Source organism: Salvelinus fontinalis, unplaced genomic scaffold, assembly GCF_029448725.1.
Source record: "Salvelinus fontinalis isolate EN_2023a unplaced genomic scaffold, ASM2944872v1 scaffold_0035, whole genome shotgun sequence".
NCBI lineage: Eukaryota > Metazoa > Chordata > Actinopteri > Salmoniformes > Salmonidae > Salvelinus > Salvelinus fontinalis.
Window position 1 is genome coordinate 563,475 of NW_026600244.1, and position 23,293 is coordinate 586,767.

Genomic DNA, 23,293 nt, shown 5'->3' on the forward strand with positions numbered 1-23,293 from the left:
GCCATGTTACTGAGACAGAGGCTAGGGGGGGGGTGGCAGATAGTCAGTAGGATGTCATGTTACTGAGACGGGGGCTAGGGGGGGGGGTGGCAGATAGTCAGTAGGATGTCATGTTACTGAGACGGGGGCTAGGGGGGGGGTGGCAGATAGTCAGTAGGATGTCATGTTACTGAGACAGGGGCTAGGGGGGAATGGCAGATAGTCAGTAGAATGCCATGTTACTGAGACAGGGGCTAGGGGGGGAATGGCAGATAGTCAGTAGGATGTCATGTTACTGAGACAGGGGCTAGGGGGGGAATGGCAGATAGTCAGTAGGATGTCATGTTACTGTGACAGGGGGGGAATGGCAGATAGTCAGTAGGATGTCATGTTACTGAGACAGGGGCTAGGGGGGGTGGCAGATAGTCAGTAGGATGTCATGTTACTGAGACAGGGGCTAGGGGGGGAATGGCAGATAGTCAGTAGGATGTCATGTTACTGAGACAGGGGCTAGGGGGGGGAATGGCAGATAGTCAGTAGGATGTCATGTTACTGAGACAGGGGGGGGGGGGGGGTGGCAGATAGTCAGTAGGATGTCATGTTACTGAGACAGGGGGGGGGGGGGGGGTGGCAGATAGTCAGTAGGATGTCATGTTACTGAGACAGGGGCTAGGGGGGGAATGGCAGATAGTCAGTAGGATGTCATGTTACTGAGACAGGGGCTAGGGGGGGAATGGCAGATAGTCAGTAGGATGTCATGTTACTGAGACAGGGGCTAGGGGGGGAATGGCAGATAGTCAGTAGGATGCCATGTTACTGAGACAGAGGCTAGGGGGGGGGTGGCAGATAGTCAGTAGGATGTCATGTTACTGAGACGGGGGCTAGGGGGGGGGGGTGGCAGATAGTCAGTAGGATGTCATGTTACTGAGACGGGGGCTAGGGGGGGGGTGGCAGATAGTCAGTAGGATGTCATGTTACTGAGACAGGGGCTAGGGGGGAATGGCAGATAGTCAGTAGAATGCCATGTTACTGAGACAGGGGCTAGGGGGGGAATGGCAGATAGTCAGTAGGATGTCATGTTACTGAGACAGGGGCTAGGGGGGGAATGGCAGATAGTCAGTAGGATGTCATGTTACTGTGACAGGGGGGGAATGGCAGATAGTCAGTAGGATGTCATGTTACTGAGACAGGGGCTAGGGGGGGTGGCAGATAGTCAGTAGGATGTCATGTTACTGAGACAGGGGCTAGGGGGGGAATGGCAGATAGTCAGTAGGATGTCATGTTACTGAGACAGGGGCTAGGGGGGGGAATGGCAGATAGTCAGTAGGATGTCATGTTACTGAGACAGGGGGGGGGGGGGGGGTGGCAGATAGTCAGTAGGATGTCATGTTACTGAGACAGGGGCTAGGGGGGGAATGGCAGATAGTCAGTAGGATGTCATGTTACTGTGACAGGGGCTAGGGGGGGAATGGCAGATAGTCAGTAGGATGTCATGTTACTGAGACAGGGGCTAGGGGGGGATGGCAGATAGTCAGTAGGATGTCATGTTACTGAGACGGGGGCTAGGGGGGAATGGCAGATAGTCAGTAGGATGTCATGTTACTGAGACAGGGGGGGAGTGGCAGATAGTCAGTAGGATGTCATGTTACTGAGACAGAGGGGGGAATGGCAGATAGTCAGTAGGATGTCATGTTACTGAGACAGGGGCTAGGGGGGGAATGGCAGATAGTCAGTAGGATGTCATGTTACTGAGACAGGGGGGGGGGGGTGGCAGATAGTCAGTAGGATGTCATGTTACTGAGACAGGGGGGGGGGTGGCAGATAGTCAGTAGGATGTCATGTTACTGAGACAGGGGCTAGGGGGGGAATGGCAGATAGTCAGTAGGATGTCATGTTACTGAGACAGGGGCTAGGGGGGGAATGGCAGATAGTCAGTAGGATGTCATGTTACTGAGACAGGGGGGGGGGGGGGTGGCAGATAGTAAGTAGGATGTCATGTTACTGAGACAGGGGGGGGGGGGTGGCAGATAGTCAATAGGATGTCATGTTACTGAGACAGGGGCTAGGGGGGGGATGGCAGATAGTCAGTAGGATGTCATGTTACTGACACAGGGGCTAGGGGGGGGATGGCAGATAGTCAGTAGGATGTCATGTTACTGAGACAGGGGCTAGGGGGGGTGGCAGATAGTCAGTAGGATGTCATATTACTGAGACAGGGGCTAGGGGGGGAATGGCAGATAGTCAGTAGGATGTCATGTTACTGAGACAGGGGCTAGGGGGGGGGGGGGGTGGCAGAGAGTCAGTAGAATGTCATGTTACTGAGACAGGGGCTAGGGGGGAATGGCAGATAGTCAGTAGGATGTCATGTTACTGAGACAGGGTCTAGGGGGGGAATGGCAGATAGTCAGTAGGATGTCATATTACTGAGACAGGGGCTAGGGGGAATGGCAGATAGTCAGTAGGATGTCATGTTACTGAGACAGGGGGGGGGGGGTGGCAGATAGTCAGTAGGATGTCATGTTACTGAGACAGGGGCTAGGGGGGGAATGGCAGATAGTCAGTAGGATGTCATGTTACTGAGACAGGGGCTAGGGGGGGGAATGGCAGATAGTCAGTAGGATGTCATGTTACTGAGACAGGGGGGGGGGGGGGGGTGGCAGATAGTCAGTAGGATGTCATGTTACTGAGACAGGGGCTAGGGGGGGAATGGCAGATAGTCAGTAGGATGTCATGTTACTGTGACAGGGGCTAGGGGGGGAATGGCAGATAGTCAGTAGGATGTCATGTTACTGAGACAGGGGCTAGGGGGGGATGGCAGATAGTCAGTAGGATGTCATGTTACTGAGACGGGGGCTAGGGGGGAATGGCAGATAGTCAGTAGGATGTCATGTTACTGAGACAGGGGGGGAGTGGCAGATAGTCAGTAGGATGTCATGTTACTGAGACAGAGGGGGGAATGGCAGATAGTCAGTAGGATGTCATGTTACTGAGACAGGGGCTAGGGGGGGAATGGCAGATAGTCAGTAGGATGTCATGTTACTGAGACAGGGGGGGGGTGGCAGATAGTCAGTAGGATGTCATGTTACTGAGACAGGGGGGGGGGTGGCAGATAGTCAGTAGGATGTCATGTTACTGAGACAGGGGCTAGGGGGGGAATGGCAGATAGTCAGTAGGATGTCATGTTACTGAGACAGGGGCTAGGGGGGGAATGGCAGATAGTCAGTAGGATGTCATGTTACTGAGACAGGGGGGGGGGGTGGCAGATAGTCAGTAGGATGTCATGTTACTGAGACAGGGGGGGGGGGGTGGCAGATAGTCAATAGGATGTCATGTTACTGAGACAGGGGCTAGGGGGGGGATGGCAGATAGTCAGTAGGATGTCATGTTACTGACACAGGGGCTAGGGGGGGGATGGCAGATAGTCAGTAGGATGTCATGTTACTGAGACAGGGGCTAGGGGGGGGGTGGCAGATAGTCAGTAGGATGTCATATTACTGAGACAGGGGCTAGGGGGGGAATGGCAGATAGTCAGTAGGATGTCATGTTACTGAGACAGGGGCTAGGGGGGGGGGGGTGGCAGAGAGTCAGTAGAATGTCATGTTACTGAGACAGGGGCTAGGGGGGAATGGCAGATAGTCAGTAGGATGTCATGTTACTGAGACAGGGTCTAGGGGGGGAATGGCAGATAGTCAGTAGGATGTCATATTACTGAGACAGGGGCTAGGGGGAATGGCAGATAGTCAGTAGGATGTCATGTTACTGAGACAGGGGGGGAATGTCAGAGAGTCAGTAGGATGTCATGTTACTGAGACAGGGGCTAGGGGGGAATGGCAGATAGTCAGTAGGATGTCATGTTACTGAGACAGGGTCTAGGGGGGGAATGTCAGAGAGTCAGTAGGATGTCATGTTACTGAGACAGGGGGGGAATGTCAGAGAGTCAGTAGGATGTCATGTTACTGAGACAGGGGGGGGGATGGCAGATAGTTAGTAGGATGTCATGTTACTGAGACAGGGGCTAGGGGGGGAATGGCAGATAGTCAGTAGGATGTCATATTACTGAGACAGGGGCTAGGGGGGGAAGGCAGATAGTCAGTAGGATGTCATGTTACTGAGACGGGGGCTAGGGGGGGAATGGCAGATAGTCAGTAGGATGTCATGTTACTGAGACAGGGGCTAGGGGGGAATGGCAGATAGTCAGTAGGATGTCATGTTACTGAGACAGGGGGGGGAATGGCAGATAGTCAGTAGGATGTCATGTTACTGAGACAGGGGCTAGGGGGGAATGGCAGATAGTCAGTAGGATGTCATGTTACTGAGACAGGGGCTAGGGGGGAAAGGGAGATAGTCAGTAGGATGTCATGTTACTGAGACAGGGGCTAGGGGGGAATGGCAGATAGTCAGTAGGATGTCATGTTACTGAGACAGGGGGGGGAATGGCAGATAGTCAGTAGGATGTCATGTTACTGAGACAGGGGCTAGGGGGGAATGGCAGATAGTCAGTAGGATGTCATGTTACTGAGACAGGGGGGGGGGGATGGCAGATAGTCAGTAGGATGTCATGTTACTGAGACAGGGGCTAGGGGGGAAAGGGAAAAGAGTCAGTAGGATGTCATGTTACTGAGACAGGGGCTAGGGGGGGAATGGCAGATAGTCAGTAGGATGTCATGTTACTGAGACGGGGGCTAGGGGGGGATGGCAGATAGTCAGTAGGATGTCATATTACTGAGACAGGGGCTAGGGGGGGAATGGCAGATAGTCAGTAGGATGTCATATTACTGAGACAGGGGCTAGGGGGGGAATGGCAGATAGTCAGTAGGATGTCATGTTACTGAGACAGGGGCTAGGGGGGGAATGGCAGATAGTCAGTAGGATGTCATGTTACTAAGACAGGGGCTAGGGGGGGAATGGCAGATAGTCAGTAGGATGTCATATTACTGAGACAGGGGCAAGGGGGGGAATGGCAGATAGTCAGTAGGATGTCATGTTACTGAGACGGGGGGGGGGGAATGGCAGATAGTCAGTAGGATGTCATGTTACTGAGACAGGGTCTAGGGGGGGAATGGCAGATAGTCAGTAGGATGTCATATTACTGAGACAGGGGATAGAGGGGAATGGCAGATAGTCAGTAGGATGTCATGTTACTGAGACAGGGGCTAGGGGGGGAATGGCAGATAGTCAGTAGGATGTCATATTACTGAGACAGGGGCTAGGGGGGGAATGGCAGATAGTCAGTAGGATGTCATGTTACTGAGACGGGGGCTAGGGGGGGAATGGCAGATAGTCAGTAGGATGTCATGTTACTGAGACAGGGGCTAGGGGGGGGTGGCAGATAGTCAGTAGAATGTCATGTTACTGAGACAGGGGCTAGGGGGGAATGGCAGATAGTCAGTAGGATGTCATGTTACTGAGACAGGGGGGGGGAATGGCAGATAGTCAGTAGGATGTCATGTTACTGAGACAGGGGCTAGGGGGGAATGGCAGATAGTCAGTAGGATGTCATGTTACTGAGACGGGGGGGGGGGGGGGAATGGCAGATAGTCAGTAGGATGTCATGTTACTGAGACAGGGGCTAGGGGGGAATGGCAGATAGTCAGTAGGATGTCATGTTACTGAGACAGGGGCTAGGGGGGAAAGGGAAAAGAGTCAGTAGGATGTCATGTTACTGAGACAGGGGCTAGGGGGGGAATGGCAGATAGTCAGTAGGATGTCATGTTACTGAGACAGGGGCTAGGGGGGGAATGGCAGATAGTCAGTAGGATGTCATGTTACTGAGACAGGGGCTAGGGGGGGAATGGCAGATAGTCAGTAGGATGTCATGTTACTGAGACGGGGGGGGGGAATGGCAGATAGTCAGTAGGATGTCATGTTACTGAGACAGGGGCTAGGGGGGAATGGCAGATAGTCAGTAGGATGTCATGTTACTGAGACAGGGGCTAGGGGGGAAAGGGAAAAGAGTCAGTAGGATGTCATGTTACTGAGACAGGGGCTAGGGGGGGAATGGCAGATAGTCAGTAGGATGTCATGTTACTGAGACGGGGGCTAGGGGGGGATGGCAGATAGTCAGTAGGATGTCATATTACTGAGACAGGGGCTAGGGGGGGAATGGCAGATAGTCAGTAGGATGTCATATTACTGAGACAGGGGCTAGGGGGGGAATGGCAGATAGTCAGTAGGATGTCATGTTACTGAGACAGGGGCTAGGGGGGGAATGGCAGATAGTCAGTAGGATGTCATGTTACTGAGACAGGGGCTAGGGGGGGGGATGGCAGATAGTCAGTAGGATGTCATGTTACTGAGACAGGGGCTAGGGGGGGAATGGCAGATAGTCAGTAGGATGTCATGTTACTGAGACGGGGGCTAGGGGGGGATGGCAGATAGTCAGTAGGATGTCATATTACTGAGACAGGGGCTAGGGGGGGAATGGCAGATAGTCAGTAGGATGTCATATTACTGAGACAGGGGCTAGGGGGGGAATGGCAGATAGTCAGTAGGATGTCATGTTACTGAGACAGGGGCTAGGGGGGGAATGGCAGATAGTCAGTAGGATGTCATGTTACTGAGACGGGGGCTAGGGGGGGATGGCAGATAGTCAGTAGGATGTCATATTACTGAGACAGGGGCTAGGTGGGAAAGGGAGATAGTCAGTAGGATGTCATGTTACTGAGACAGGGGCTAGGGGGGAATTGCAGATAGTCAGTAGGATGTCATGTTACTGAGACAGGGGGGGGAATGGCAGATAGTCAGTAGGATGTCATGTTACTGAGACAGGGGCTAGGGGGGAATGGCAGATAGTCAGTAGGATGTCATGTTACTGAGACGGGGGGGGGGGGGGGGGGATGGCAGATAGTCAGTAGGATGTCATGTTACTGAGACAGGGGCTAGGGGGGAAAGGGAAAAGAGTCAGTAGGATGTCATGTTACTGAGACAGGGGCTAGGGGGGGAATGGCAGATAGTCAGTAGGATGTCATGTTACTGAGACGGGGGCTAGGGGGGGATGGCAGATAGTCAGTAGGATGTCATATTACTGAGACAGGGGCTAGGGGGGGAATGGCAGATAGTCAGTTGGATGTCATATTACTGAGACAGGGGCTAGGGGGGGAATGGCAGATAGTCAGTAGGATGTCATGTTACTAAGACAGGGGCTAGGGGGGGAATGGCAGATAGTCAGTAGGATGTCATATTACTGAGACAGGGGCAAGGGGGGGAATGGCAGATAGTCAGTAGGATGTCATGTTACTGAGACGGGGGGGGAATGGCAGATAGTCAGTAGGATGTCATGTTACTGAGACAGGGTCTAGGGGGGGAATGGCAGATAGTCAGTAGGATGTCATATTACTGAGACAGGGGATAGAGGGGAATGGCAGATAGTCAGTAGGATGTCATGTTACTGAGACAGGGGCTAGGGGGGGAATGGCAGATAGTCAGTAGGATGTCATGTTACTGAGACAGGGGCTAGGGGGGGAATGGCAGATAGTCAGTAGGATGTCATGTTACTGAGACGGGGGCTAGGGGGGGATGGCAGATAGTCAGTAGGATGTCATATTACTGAGACAGGGGCTAGGGGGGAAAGGGAGATAGTCAGTAGGATGTCATGTTACTGAGACAGGGGCTAGGGGGGAATTGCAGATAGTCAGTAGGATGTCATGTTACTGAGACAGGGGGGGGAATGGCAGATAGTCAGTAGGATGTCATGTTACTGAGACAGGGGCTAGGGGGGAATGGCAGATAGTCAGTAGGATGTCATGTTACTGAGACAGGGGGGGGGGGGGGGGATGGCAGATAGTCAGTAGGATGTCATGTTACTGAGACAGGGGCTAGGGGGGAAAGGGAAAAGAGTCAGTAGGATGTCATGTTACTGAGACAGGGGCTAGGGGGGGAATGGCAGATAGTCAGTAGGATGTCATGTTACTGAGACGGGGGCTAGGGGGGGATGGCAGATAGTCAGTAGGATGTCATATTACTGAGACAGGGGCTAGGGGGGGAATGGCAGATAGTCAGTTGGATGTCATATTACTGAGACAGGGGCTAGGGGGGGAATGGCAGATAGTCAGTAGGATGTCATGTTACTAAGACAGGGGCTAGGGGGGGAATGGCAGATAGTCAGTAGGATGTCATATTACTGAGACAGGGGCAAGGGGGGGAATGGCAGATAGTCAGTAGGATGTCATGTTACTGAGACGGGGGGGGGAATGGCAGATAGTCAGTAGGATGTAATGTTACTGAGACAGGGTCTAGGGGGGGAATGGCAGATAGTCAGTAGGATGTCATATTACTGAGACAGGGGATAGAGGGGAATGGCAGATAGTCAGTAGGATGTCATGTTACTGAGACAGGGGCTAGGGGGGGAATGGCAGATAGTCAGTAGGATGTCATATTACTGAGACAGGGGCTAGGGGGGGAATGGCAGATAGTCAGTAGGATGTCATGTTACTGAGACGGGGGCTAGGGGGGGAATGGCAGATAGTCAGTAGGATGTCATGTTACTGAGACAGGGGCTAGGGGGGGGTGGCAGATAGTCAGTAGAATGTCATGTTACTGAGACAGGGGCTAGGGGGGGAATGGCAGATAGTCAGTAGGATGTCATATTACTGAGACAGGGGCAAGGGGGGGAATGGCAGATAGTCAGTAGGATGTCATGTTACTGAGACGGGGGGGGGAATGGCAGATAGTCAGTAGGATGTCATGTTACTGAGACAGGGTCTAGGGGGGGAATGGCAAATAGTCAGTAGGATGTCATATTACTGAGACAGGGGATAGAGGGGAATGGCAGATAGTCAGTAGGATGTCATGTTACTGAGACAGGGGCTAGGGGGGGAATGGCAGATAGTCAGTAGGATGTCATATTACTGAGACAGGGGCTAGGGGGGGAATGGCAGATAGTCAGTTGGATGTCATGTTACTGAGACAGGGGCTAGGGGGGGAATGGCAGATAGTCAGTAGGATGTCATATTACTGAGACAGGGGATAGAGGGGAATGGCAGATAGTCAGTAGGATGTCATGTTACTGAGACAGGGGCTAGGGGGGGAATGGCAGATAGTCAGTAGGATGTCATATTACTGAGACAGGTGCTAGGGGGGGAATGGCAGATAGTCAGTAGGATGTCATGTTACTGAGACGGGGGCTAGGGGGGGAATGGCAGATAGTCAGTAGGATGTCATGTTACTGAGACAGGGGGGGAACGGCAGATAGTCAGTAGGATGTCATGTTACTGAGACAGGGGCTAGGGGGGAATGGCAGATAGTCAGTAGGATGTCATGTTACTGAGACAGGGGGGGGGAATGGCAGATAGTCAGTAGGATGTCATGTTACTGAGACAGGGGCTAGGGGGGAATGGCAGATAGTCAGTAGGATGTCATGTTACTGAGACGGGGGGGGGGGGGGGAGAATGGCAGATAGTCAGTAGGATGTCATGTTACTGAGACAGGGGCTAGGGGGGAAAGGGAAAAGAGTCAGTAGGATGTCATGTTACTGAGACAGGGGCTAGGGGGGGAATGGCAGATAGTCAGTAGGATGTCATGTTACTGAGACAGGGGCTAGGGGGGGAATGGCAGATAGTCAGTAGGATGTCATGTTACTGAGACAGGGGCTAGGGGGGGAATGGCAGATAGTCAGTAGGATGTCATGTTACTGAGACGGGGGGGGGGGAATGGCAGATAGTCAGTAGGATGTCATGTTACTGAGACAGGGGCTAGGGGGGAATGGCAGATAGTCAGTAGGATGTCATGTTACTGAGACAGGGGCTAGGGGGGAAAGGGAAAAGAGTCAGTAGGATGTCATGTTACTGAGACAGGGGCTAGGGGGGGAATGGCAGATAGTCAGTAGGATGTCATGTTACTGAGACGGGGGCTAGGGGGGGATGGCAGATAGTCAGTAGGATGTCATATTACTGAGACAGGGGCTAGGGGGGGAATGGCAGATAGTCAGTAGGATGTCATATTACTGAGACAGGGGCTAGGGGGGGAATGGCAGATAGTCAGTAGGATGTCATGTTACTGAGACAGGGGCTAGGGGGGGAATGGCAGATAGTCAGTAGGATGTCATGTTACTGAGACAGGGGCTAGGGGGGGGGATGGCAGATAGTCAGTAGGATGTCATGTTACTGAGACAGGGGCTAGGGGGGGAATGGCAGATAGTCAGTAGGATGTCATGTTACTGAGACGGGGGCTAGGGGGGGATGGCAGATAGTCAGTAGGATGTCATATTACTGAGACAGGGGCTAGGGGGGGAATGGCAGATAGTCAGTAGGATGTCATATTACTGAGACAGGGGCTAGGGGGGGAATGGCAGATAGTCAGTAGGATGTCATGTTACTGAGACAGGGGCTAGGGGGGGAATGGCAGATAGTCAGTAGGATGTCATGTTACTGAGACGGGGGCTAGGGGGGGATGGCAGATAGTCAGTAGGATGTCATATTACTGAGACAGGGGCTAGGGGGGAAAGGGAGATAGTCAGTAGGATGTCATGTTACTGAGACAGGGGCTAGGGGGGAATTGCAGATAGTCAGTAGGATGTCATGTTACTGAGACAGGGGGGGGAATGGCAGATAGTCAGTAGGATGTCATGTTACTGAGACAGGGGCTAGGGGGGAATGGCAGATAGTCAGTAGGATGTCATGTTACTGAGACAGGGGGGGGGGGGTGGCAGATAGTCAGTAGGATGTCATGTTACTGAGACAGGGGCTAGGGGGGAAAGGGAAAAGAGTCAGTAGGATGTCATGTTACTGAGACAGGGGCTAGGGGGGGAATGGCAGATAGTCAGTAGGATGTCATGTTACTGAGACGGGGGCTAGGGGGGGATGGCAGATAGTCAGTAGGATGTCATATTACTGAGACAGGGGCTAGGGGGGGAATGGCAGATAGTCAGTAGGATGTCATATTACTGAGACAGGGGCTAGGGGGGGAATGGCAGATAGTCAGTAGGATGTCATGTTACTGAGACAGGGGCTAGGGGGGGAATGGCAGATAGTCAGTAGGATGTCATGTTACTAAGACAGGGGCTAGGGGGGGAATGGCAGATAGTCAGTAGGATGTCATATTACTGAGACAGGGGCAAGGGGGGGAATGGCAGATAGTCAGTAGGATGTCATGTTACTGAGACGGGGGGGGGAATGGCAGATAGTCAGTAGGATGTCATGTTACTGAGACAGGGTCTAGGGGGGGAATGGCAGATAGTCAGTAGGATGTCATATTACTGAGACAGGGGATAGAGGGGAATGGCAGATAGTCAGTAGGATGTCATGTTACTGAGACAGGGGCTAGGGGGGGAATGGCAGATAGTCAGTAGGATGTCATATTACTGAGACAGGGGCTAGGGGGGGAATGGCAGATAGTCAGTAGGATGTCATGTTACTGAGACGGGGGCTAGGGGGGGAATGGCAGATAGTCAGTAGGATGTCATGTTACTGAGACAGGGGCTAGGGGGGGGTGGCAGATAGTCAGTAGAATGTCATGTTACTGAGACAGGGGCTAGGGGGGAATGGCAGATAGTCAGTAGGATGTCATGTTACTGAGACAGGGGGGGAATGGCAGATAGTCAGTAGGATGTCATGTTACTGAGACAGGGGCTAGGGGGGAATGGCAGATAGTCAGTAGGATGTCATGTTACTGAGACAGGGGGGGGGAATGGCAGATAGTCAGTAGGATGTCATGTTACTGAGACAGGGGCTAGGGGGGAATGGCAGATAGTCAGTAGGATGTCATGTTACTGAGACGGGGGGGGGGGGGGGATGGCAGATAGTCAGTAGGATGTCATGTTACTGAGACAGGGGCTAGGGGGGAATGGCAGATAGTCAGTAGGATGTCATGTTACTGAGACAGGGGCTAGGGGGGAAAGGGAAAAGAGTCAGTAGGATGTCATGTTACTGAGACAGGGGCTAGGGGGGGAATGGCAGATAGTCAGTAGGATGTCATGTTACTGAGACAGGGGCTAGGGGGGGAATGGCAGATAGTCAGTAGGATGTCATGTTACTGAGACAGGGGCTAGGGGGGGAATGGCAGATAGTCAGTAGGATGTCATGTTACTGAGACGGGGGGGGGGAATGGCAGATAGTCAGTAGGATGTCATGTTACTGAGACAGGGGCTAGGGGGGAATGGCAGATAGTCAGTAGGATGTCATGTTACTGAGACAGGGGCTAGGGGGGAAAGGGAAAAGAGTCAGTAGGATGTCATGTTACTGAGACAGGGGCTAGGGGGGGAATGGCAGATAGTCAGTAGGATGTCATGTTACTGAGACGGGGGCTAGGGGGGGATGGCAGATAGTCAGTAGGATGTCATATTACTGAGACAGGGGCTAGGGGGGGAATGGCAGATAGTCAGTAGGATGTCATATTACTGAGACAGGGGCTAGGGGGGGAATGGCAGATAGTCAGTAGGATGTCATGTTACTGAGACAGGGGCTAGGGGGGGAATGGCAGATAGTCAGTAGGATGTCATGTTACTGAGACAGGGGCTAGGGGGGGGGGGTGGCAGATAGTCAGTAGGATGTCATGTTACTGAGACAGGGGCTAGGGGGGGAATGGCAGATAGTCAGTAGGATGTCATGTTACTGAGACGGGGGCTAGGGGGGGATGGCAGATAGTCAGTAGGATGTCATATTACTGAGACAGGGGCTAGGGGGGGAATGGCAGATAGTCAGTAGGATGTCATATTACTGAGACAGGGGCTAGGGGGGGAATGGCAGATAGTCAGTAGGATGTCATGTTACTGAGACAGGGGCTAGGGGGGGAATGGCAGATAGTCAGTAGGATGTCATGTTACTGAGACAGGGGCTAGGGGGGGAATGGCAGATAGTCAGTAGGATGTCATGTTACTGAGACGGGGGGGGGAAATGGCAGATAGTCAGTAGGATGTCATGTTACTGAGACAGGGGCTAGGGGGGGATGGCAGATAGTCAGTAGGATGTCATATTACTGAGACAGGGGCTGGGGGGGAATGGCAGATAGTCAGTAGGATGTCATATTACTGAGACAGGGGCTAGGGGGGGAATGGCAGATAGTCAGTAGGATGTCATGTTACTGAGACAGGGGCTAGGGGGGGAATGGCAGATAGTCAGTAGGATGTCATGTTACTGAGACAGGGGCTAGGGGGGGAATGGCAGATAGTCAGTAGGATGTCATATTACTGAGACAGGGGCAAGGGGGGGAATGGCAGATAGTCAGTAGGATGTCATGTTACTGAGACAGGGGCTAGGGGGGGAATGGCAGATAGTCAGTAGGATGTCATGTTACTGAGACAGGGGCTAGGGGGAATGGCAGATAGTCAGTAGGATGTCATGTTACTGAGACAGGGGCTAGGGGGGGGATGGCAGATAGTCAGTAGGATGTCATATTACTGAGACAGGGGCTAGGGGGGGAATGGCAGATAGTCAGTAGGATGTCATATTACTGAGGCAGGGGCTAGAGGGGAATGGCAGATAGTCAGTAGGATGTCATGTTACTGAGACAGGGGGGGGGGGGGTGGCAGATAGTCAGTAGGATGTCATGTTACTGAGACAGGGGCTAGGGGGGGAATGGCAGATAGTCAGTAGGATGTCATGTTACTGAGACAGGGGCTAGGGGGGGAATGGCAGATAGTCAGTAGGATGTCATGTTACTGAGACAGGGGCTAGGGGGGAATGGCAGATAGTCAGTAGGATGTGATGTAGCTATAACAGACAGGGTCTAGGGGGGAATGGCAGATAGTCAGTAGGATGTGATGTAGCTATAACAGACAGGGTCTAGGGGGGAATGGCAGATAGTCAGTAGGATGTCATATTACTGAGACAGGGGCTAGGGGGGAATGGCAGATAGTCAGTAGGATGTCATGTTACTGAGACAGGGGCTAGGGGGGGAATGGCAGATAGTCAGTAGGATGTCATGTTACTGAGACAGGGGCTAGGGGGGGAATGGCAGATAGTCAGTAGGATGTGATGTAGCTATAACAGACAGGGTCTAGGGGGGAATGGCAGATAGTCAGTAGGATGTCATGTTACTGAGACAGGGGCTAGGGGGGGAATGGCAGATAGTCAGTAGGATGTGATGTAGCTATAACAGACAGGGTCTAGGGGGGAATGGCAGATAGTCAGTAGGATGTCATGTTACTGAGACAGGGGCTAGGGGGGGAATGGCAGATAGTCAGTAGGATGTGATGTAGCTATAACAGACAGGGTCTAGGGGGGAATGGCAGATAGTCAGTAGGATGTCATGTTACTGAGACAGGGGCTAGGGGGAATGGCAGATAGTCAGTAGGATGTCATGTTACTGAGACAGGGGCTAGGGGGGGGAATGGCAGATAGTCAGTAGGATGTGATGTAGCTATAACAGACAGGGTCTAGGGGGGAATGGCAGATAGTCAGTAGGATGTGATGTAGCTATAACAGACAGGGTCTAGGGGGGAATGGCAGATAGTCAGTAGGATGTCATATTACTGAGACAGGGTCTAGGGGGGAATGGCAGATAGTCAGTAGGATGTCATGTTACTGAGACAGGGGCTAGGGGGAATGGCAGATAGTCAGTAGGATGTCATGTTACTGAGACAGGGGCTAGGGGGGGAATGGCAGATAGTCAGTAGGATGTGATGTAGCTATAACAGACAGGGTCTAGGGGGGGGATGGCAGATAGTCAGTAGGATGTGATGTAGCTATAACAGACAGGGTCTAGGGGGGGGATGGCAGATAGCAGCTCATTGAGGCTTTATAGCATCCTGATCAACACAGTAACCATTAGCATGAGGGATCATATATATTACTGAGACAGTAATATAACATATATGTAATGTAATATATGTAACTGTACCTCACCCTGCTACAACACAGCAACCATTAGCATGAGGGATCATATATATTACTGAGACAGTAATATAACATATATGTAATGTAATATATGTAACTGTACCTCACCCTGCTACAACACAGCAACCATTAGCATGAGGGATCATATATATTACTGAGACAGTAATATAACATATATGTAATGTAATATATGTAACTGTACCTCACCCTGCTACAACACAGCAACCATTAGCATGAGGGATCATATATATTACTGAGACAGTAATATAACATATATGTAATGTAATATATGTAACTGTACCTCACCCTGCTACAACACAGCAACCATTAGCATGAGGGATCATATATATTACTGAGACAGTAATATAACATATATGTAATGTAATATATGTAACTGTACCTCACCCTGCTACAACACAGCAACCATTAGCATGAGGGATCATATATATTACTGAGACAGTAATATAACATATATGTAATGTAATATATGTAACTGTACCTCACCCTGCTACAACACAGCAACCATTAGCATGAGGGATCATATATATTACTGAGACAGTAATATAACATATATGTAATGTAATATATGTAACTGTACCTCACCCTGCTACAACACAGCAACCATTAGCATGAGGTATGTTATATTACTGAGACAGTAATATAACATATATGTAATGTAATATATGTAACTGTACCTCACCCTGCTACAACACAGCAACCATTAGCATGAGGGATCATATATATTACTGAGACAGTAATATAACATATATGTAATGTAATATATGTAACTGTACCTCACCCTGCTATAACACAGCAACCATTAGCATGAGGGATCATATATATTACTGAGACAGTAATATAACATATATGTAATGTAATATATGTAACTGTACCTCACCCTGCTACAACACAGCAACCATTAGCATGAGGGATTTGACTTCTGGATTAGAGAACAAATCCCCAGTCAGGGATTTACAGTGGGGGGTTGAGTTAGCTACCACAGCACAGACACACAGCACAGACACGCATCACAGACACACAGCCAAACACTGACCCACAGCACAGACACACAGCACAGACACACATCACAGACACACAGCCAAACACTGACCCACAGCACTGACCCACAGCACAGACACACAGCACAGACACACAGCACAGACACACAGCACAGACACGCATCACAGACACACAGCACAGACACACAGCCAAACACTGACACGCATCACAGACACACAGCACAGACACACAGCCAAACACTGACACGCATCACAGACACACAGCACAGACACACAGCCAAACACTGACCCACAGCACAGACACACAGCACAGACACACATCACAGACACACAGCCAAACACTGACCCACAGCACAGACACACAGCACAGACACGCATCACAGACACACAGCACAGACACACAGCCAAACACTGACCCACAGCACAGACACACAGCACAGACACACATCACAGACACACAGCCAAACACTGACCCACAGCACAGACACACAGCACAGACACACAGCACAGACACACAGCCAAACACTGACCCACAGCACAGACACACAGCACAGACACACAGCACAGACACACGACACAGACACACAGCACAGACCCACAGCCAAACACTGACCCATAGCACAGACACACAGCACAGACACACAGCACTGACCCACAGCACAGACACACAGCACAGACACACAACACAGACACACAGCACAGACCCACAGCCAAACACTGACCCACAGCACAGACACACAGCACAGACACACAGCCAAACACAGACACACAGCCAAACACAGACACACAGCACAGACACACAGCCAAACACTGACCCACAGCACAGACACACAGCACAGACACACAGCCAAACACTGACCCACAGCACAGACACACAGCCAAACACAGACACACAACACAGACACACAACACAGACACACAGCCAAACACTAACCCACAGCCAGACCCACAGCAGCTCTCTGGGGTAACACCAGACAGGTGTGGTGTTTGGAGAATGCAGCAGGCTGTCAGGTCTGTATGGGTCTTATTGATAATGATTCTGGATCATTTAGGGAACCAGCCAATCAACCAACTAGCCAGCCAGGCAACCAGCCAGCCAGGCAACCAACCAGCCAGCCAGTCAACCAACCAGCCAGCCAGCCAACCAACCAGCCAGCCAGCCAGCCAGTCAACCAGCCAACCAGGGAACCAGCCAGCCAGCCAACCAGGGAACCAGCCAGCCAACCAGCCAGCCAACCAGGGAACCAGCCAGCCAACCAGGGAACCAGCCAACCAACCAGCCAGGCACCCAGCCAGCCAGCCAGGCAACCAACCAACCAACCAGCCAGTCTTAATGTAGTATAATAACCTCTTTGTTTAGCAGGTCTAGGATCAGTCATCATCTGATCTGGTTCAACACGTGTTGGGTGTTAAAGGAACAACTAGAACGTCTATTTCTCCTTCTCATGATAATAAGATGTCTCTCTAACTCTACTCATTGGCTTAGACTTGCATTTGCATGTTTCTGTTGTTATAGAAACATGAGAAAAAGGGGTGGAGTTGTTTTTCTCATTTGCATGTTTCTGTTGTTATAGAAACATGAGAAAAAAGGGGTGGAGTTGGTTTTCTGACTGTTGAATTGTGAATCATCTGAATGTTGTTATATAGAACAGTCAGTTTGATGTTGACTGACTGGTGACAGACTGTACACCCACAGTACAGGGCCCGTAAAGCAGGCTCCTCCAGGTCAACTGACTGGTGGTCTTCCGGACTGGGCTGGAGGTCAGTCACTTCCAACTGAGAGGTAGAAAGGTTCAATCTCACTAAGTAGCAAATCAAATCAAATGTATTTATATAGCCCTTCGTACATCAGCTGATATCTCAAAGTGCTGTACAGAAACCCAGCCTAAACCCCCAAACGACAAGCAATGCAGGTGTAGAAGCACGGTGGGGCTAGGAAAAACTCCCTAGAAAGGCCAAAACCTAGGAAGAAACCTAGAGAGGAACCAGGCTATGAGGGGTGGCCAGTCCTCTTCTGGCTGTGCCGGGTGGAGATTATAACAGAACATGGCCAAGATGTTCAAATGTTCATAAATGACCAGCATGGTCAAATAATAATAATCACAGGGGTTGTAGAGGGTGCATCAAGTCAGCACCTCAGGAGTAAATGTCAGTTGGCTTTTCATCACTTCACTAAGTAGGTGAAGTGATCAGTCACTCACCTCTCTGCTCTTCCTGTATCTCATCCTCCTCCTCCACTTCCTGAATCGGGATCCTCTTGCTTTTACCTTCCTTCTCCGGTTGACACTGGTTTAGTTTCTTATCCACCTCAACCAGAAGTTTCTGTGGGCCAGGTTGTGTGACGGAAAAGCAGAAAAGAAGACTTAGGAAATAGTTCATCCTATTGTTCCATTAGATTCAATTCAAAACACAGTCAAACAACATGTCATGCAGATGAAGACAGGTGATACAACAGTAGAACCAGTCCATTCTATTCAGGACTTCCTGGACGTAACGTTCCCTTGAAATGTGACACGACTGAAGACAAGTCAACTCCATATGCTGCATTCCAGGCCTGATGGTCACTACGGTACCGTCTGTTGAATAAACAGGAGTCCTGACGGTCACTACGTCTGTTGAATAAACAGGAGTCCTGACGGTCACTACGGTACCGTCTGTTGAATAAACAGGAGTCCTGACGGTCACTACGGTACCGTCTGTTGAATAAACAGGAGTCCTGACGGTCACTACGGTACCGTCTGTTGAATAAACAGGAGTCCTGACGGTCACTACGGTATCGTCTGTTGAATAAACAGGAGTCCTGACGGTCACTACGTCTGTTGAATAAACAGGAGTCCTGACGGTCACTACGTCTGTTGAATAAACAGGAGTCCTGACTGTCACTACGGTACCGTCTGTTGAATAAACAGGAGTCCTGACGGTCACTACGTCTGTTGAATAAACAGGAGTCCCGACGGTCACTACGGTAACGTCTGTTGAATAAACAGGAGTCCTGACGGTCACTACGGTAACGTCTGTTGAATAAACAGGAGTCCTGACGGTCACTACGGTAACGTCTGTTGAATAAACAGGAGTCCTGACGGTCACTACGGTACCGTCTGTTGAATAAACAGGAGTCCCGACGGTCACTACGGTACCGTCTGTTGAATAAACAGGAGTCCTGATGGTCACTACGGTACCGTCTGTTGAATAAACAGGAGTCCTGACGGTCACTACGTCTGTTGAATAAACAGGAGTCCTGATGGTCACTACGGTAACGTCTGTTGAATAAACAGGAGTCCTGACGGTCACTACGGTACCGTCTGTTGAATAAACAGGAGTCCTGACGGTCACTACGGTACCGTCTGTTGAATAAACAGGAGTCCTGATGGTCACTACGGTAACGTCTGTTGAATAAACAGGAGTCCTGACGGTCACTACGGTACCGTCTGTTGAATAAACAGGAGTCCTGACGGTCACTACGGTAACGTCTGTTGAATAAACAGGAGTCCTGATGGTCACTACGGTACCGTCTGTTGAATAAACAGGAGTCCTGACGGTCACTACGGTAACGTCTGTTGAATAAACAGGAGTCCTGACGGTCACTACGGTACCGTCTGTTGAATAAACAGGAGTCCTGATGGTCACTACGGTACCGTCTGTTGAATAAACAGGAGTCCTGATGGTCACTACGTCTGTTGAATAAACAGGAGTCCTGACGGTCACTACGGTAACGTCTGTTGAATAAACAGGAGTCCTGACGGTCACTACGGTACCGTCTGTTGAATAAACAGGAGTCCTGACGGTCACTACGGTACCGTCTGTTGAATAAACAGGAGTCCTGACGGTCACTACGGTACCGTCTGTTGAATAAACAGGAGTCCTGACGGTCACTACGGTAACGTCTGTTGAATAAACAGGAGTCCCGACGGTCACTACGGTAACGTCTGTTGAATAAACAGGAGTCCTGACGGTCACTACGGTAACGTCTGTTGAATAAACAGGAGTCCTGACGGTCACTACGGTACCGTCTGTTGAATAAACAGGAGTCCTGATGGTCACTACGGTACCGTCTGTTGAATAAACAGGAGTCCTGACGGTCACTACGTCTGTTGAATAAACAGGAGTCCTGACGGTCACTACGGTAACGTCTGTTGAATAAACAGGAGTCCTGACGGTCACTACGGTACCGTCTGTTGAATAAACAGGAGTCCTGATGGTCACTACGGTACCGTCTGTTGAATAAACAGGAGTCCTGACGGTCACTACGTCTGTTGAATAAACAGGAGTCCTGACGGTCACTACGGTAACGTCTGTTGAATAAACAGGAGTCCTGACGGTCACTACGGTAACGTCTGTTGAATAAACAGGAGTCCTGAAGGTCACTACGTCTGTTGAATAAACAGGAGTCCTGATGGTCACTACGGTACCGTCTGTTGAATAAACAGGAGTCCTGACGGTCACTACGGTAACATCTGTTGAATAAACAGGAGTCCTGACGGTCACTACGTCTGTTGAATAAACAGGAGTCCTGACGGTCACTACGGTAACGTCTGTTGAATAAACAGGAGTCCTGACGGTCACTACGGTAACATCTGTTGAATAAACAGGAGTCCTGATGGTCACTACGTCTGTTGAATAAACAGGAGTCCTGATGGTCACTACGGTAACGTCTGTTGAATAAACAGGAGTCCTGACGGTCACTACGGTACCGTCTGTTGAATAAACAGGAGTCCTGACGGTCACTACGGTAACGTCTGTTGAATAAACAGGAGTCCTGATGGTCACTACGGTAACGTCTGTTGAATAAACAGGAGTCCTGACGGTCACTACGTCTGTTGAATAAACAGGAGTCCTGACGGTCACTACGGTACCGTCTGTTGAATAAACAGGAGTCCTGACGGTCACTACGGTACCGTCTGTTGAATAAACAGGAGTCCTGACGGTCACTACGGTAACGTCTGTTGAATAAACAGGAGTCCTGATGGTCACTACGGTAACGTCTGTTGAATAAACAGGAGTCCTGACGGTCACTACGGTAACGTCTGTTGAATAAACAGGAGTCCTGACGGTCACTACGGTAACGTCTGTTGAATAAACAGGAGTCCTGACGGTCACTACGTCTGTTGAATAAACAGGAGTCCTGATGGTCACTACGTCTGTTGAATAAACAGGAGTCCTGACGGTCACTACGGTAACATCTGTTGAATAAACAGGAGTCCTGATGGTCACTACGTCTGTTGAATAAACAGGAGTCCTGACGGTCACTACGGTAACATCTGTTGAATAAACAGGAGTCCTGATGGTCACTACGTCTGTTGAATAAACAGGAGGCCTGACGGTCACTACGTCTGTTGAATAAACAGGAGTCCTGATGGTCACTACGTCTGTTGAATAAACAGGAGTCCTGATGGTCACTACGTCTGTTGAATAAACAGGAGTCCTGACGGTCACTACGGTACCGTCTGTTGAATAAACAGGAGTCCTGATGGTCACTACGGTAACGTCTGTTGAATAAACAGGAGGCCTGACGGTCACTACGGTAACGTCTGTTGAATAAACAGGAGGCCTGACGGTCACTACGTCTGTTGAATAAACAGGAGTCCTGACGGTCACTACGGTAACGTCTGTTGAATAAACAGGAGTCCTGACGGTCACTACGTCTGTTGAATAAACAGGAGTCCTGACGGTCACTACGTCTGTTGAATAAACAGGAGTCCTGATGGTCACTACGGTAACGTCTGTTGAATAAACAGGAGTCCTGACGGTCACTACGGTAACGTCTGTTGAATAAACAGGAGTCCTGACGGTCACTACGGTACCGTCTGTTGAATAAACAGGAGGCCTGACGGTCACTACGTCTGTTGAATAAACAGGAGTCCTGATGGTCACTACGTCTGTTGAATAAACAGGAGTCCTGACGGTCACTACGGTAACGTCTGTTGAATAAACAGGAGTCCTGACGGTCACTACGGTACCGTCTGTTGAATAAACAGGAGTCCTGACGGTCACTACGGTACCGTCTGTTGAATAAACAGGAGTCCTGATGGTCACTACGTCTGTTGAATAAACAGGAGTCCTGACGGTCACTACGGTAACGTCTGTTGAATAAACAGGAGTCCTGACGGTCACTACGGTACCGTCTGTTGAATAAACAGGAGTCCTGACGGTCACTACGGTAACGTCTGTTGAATAAACAGGAGTCCTGATGGTCACTACGTCTGTTGAATAAACAGGAGTCCTGACGGTCACTACGGTACCGTCTGTTGAATAAACAGGAGTCCTGACGGTCACTACGGTACCGTCTGTTGAATAAACAGGAGTCCTGACGGTCACTACGGTAACGTCTGTTGAATAAACAGGAGTCCTGATGGTCACTACGTCTGTTGAATAAACAGGAGTCCTGACGGTCACTACGTCTGTTGAATAAACAGGAGTCCTGTGTGTGTGTGTGTGTGTGTGTGTGTGTGTGTTTGTGTGTGTGCTTGTGTTTTGGACTGTGTGTGTTGGGCTGTGTGTGTGTGTGTGTGTGTTGGACTGTGTGTGTGTGTGTGTGTGTGTGTGAGGTGTGGTGTGGGTGCGTGGTTTGTGTGTGTGTGTGTGTTTGTGTGTGTGCTTGTGTTTTGGACTGTGTGTGTTGGGCTGTGTGTGTGTGTGTGTGTTGGACTGTGTGTGTGTGTGTGTGTGTGTGAGGTGTGGTGTGGGTGCGTGGTGTGTGGGTGTGTGTGTGAGTGTGTGTGAGGTGTGTGTGTGTGTGTGTGTGTGAGACACTAACAGTAGCAGTGATGTTCTGTGGTTCGGTCTGCAGGACGTTCCTCAGGTCTTCAGCAGCCCTCTGATAGTTCCCCTGCTGTTTCAGCACTGTGGCCCTGCGGAGGAGAGCTTTAAACACAACACTGTCAGCCGGGGACTGTTTCAGCACTGTGGCCCTGCGGAGGAGAGCTTTAAACACAACTCTGTCAGCCAGGGACTGTTTCAGCACTGTGGCCCTGCGGAGGAGAGCTTTAAACACAACACTGTCAGCCAGGGACTGTTTCAGCACTGTGGCCCTGCGGAGGAGAGCTTTAAACACAACTCTGTCAGCCAGGGACTGTTTCAGCACTGTGGCCCTGCGGAGGAGAGCTTTAAACACAACACTGTCAGCCAGGGACTGTTTCAGCACTGTGGCCCTGCGGAGGAGAGCTTTAAACACAACCCTGTCAGCCAGGAACTGTTTCAGCACTGTGGCCCTGCGGAGGAGAGCTTTAAACACAACTCTGTCAGCCAGGGACTGTTTCAGCACTGTGGCCCTGCGGAGGAGAGCTTTAAACACAACACTGTCAGCCAGGGACTGTTTCAGCACTGTGGCCCTGCGGAGGAGAGCTTTAAACACCACTCTGTCAGCCAGGAACATAACATGGGAATCACAACTTATTCCTGCCTGCACCACTTTTCAACCAGGGCCCATAGGACTCAGTGGGTCCTCTTCTTAAGTAGTGCACTATATAGGGAATAGGGTTCCATTGGGTCCTGGTCTAAAGTAGTGCACTATATTGGGAATAGGGTGCC

At 50.6% G+C, this 23,293-nt stretch overlaps 1 protein-coding gene across 14 annotated transcripts in view; it reads right to left on the reverse strand.

Moving 5' to 3' along the window:
• Window positions 1–23,293, reverse strand: part of LOC129842356 (sperm-associated antigen 1-like) — a 139,610-nt gene that overhangs the window by 108,734 nt on the left and 7,583 nt on the right. For 13 of the 14 annotated variants that reach the window (XR_008757556.1, XR_008757549.1, XR_008757548.1 and 10 more), the window contains 2 exons: window positions 22,521–23,107; window positions 17,968–18,088 (listed from right to left, as the gene is read on the reverse strand). Coding sequence is in view for 4 of the 14 variants with exons in the window: in XM_055910888.1 (XP_055766863.1) it covers window positions 17,968–18,088; window positions 22,521–23,107 (708 nt within the window). In the remaining 10 variants the exon portion in view is untranslated. The remainder of the gene's footprint in view (window positions 1–17,967; window positions 18,089–22,520; window positions 23,108–23,293) is intronic. The other variant, XM_055910890.1, reaches the window with a different exon arrangement.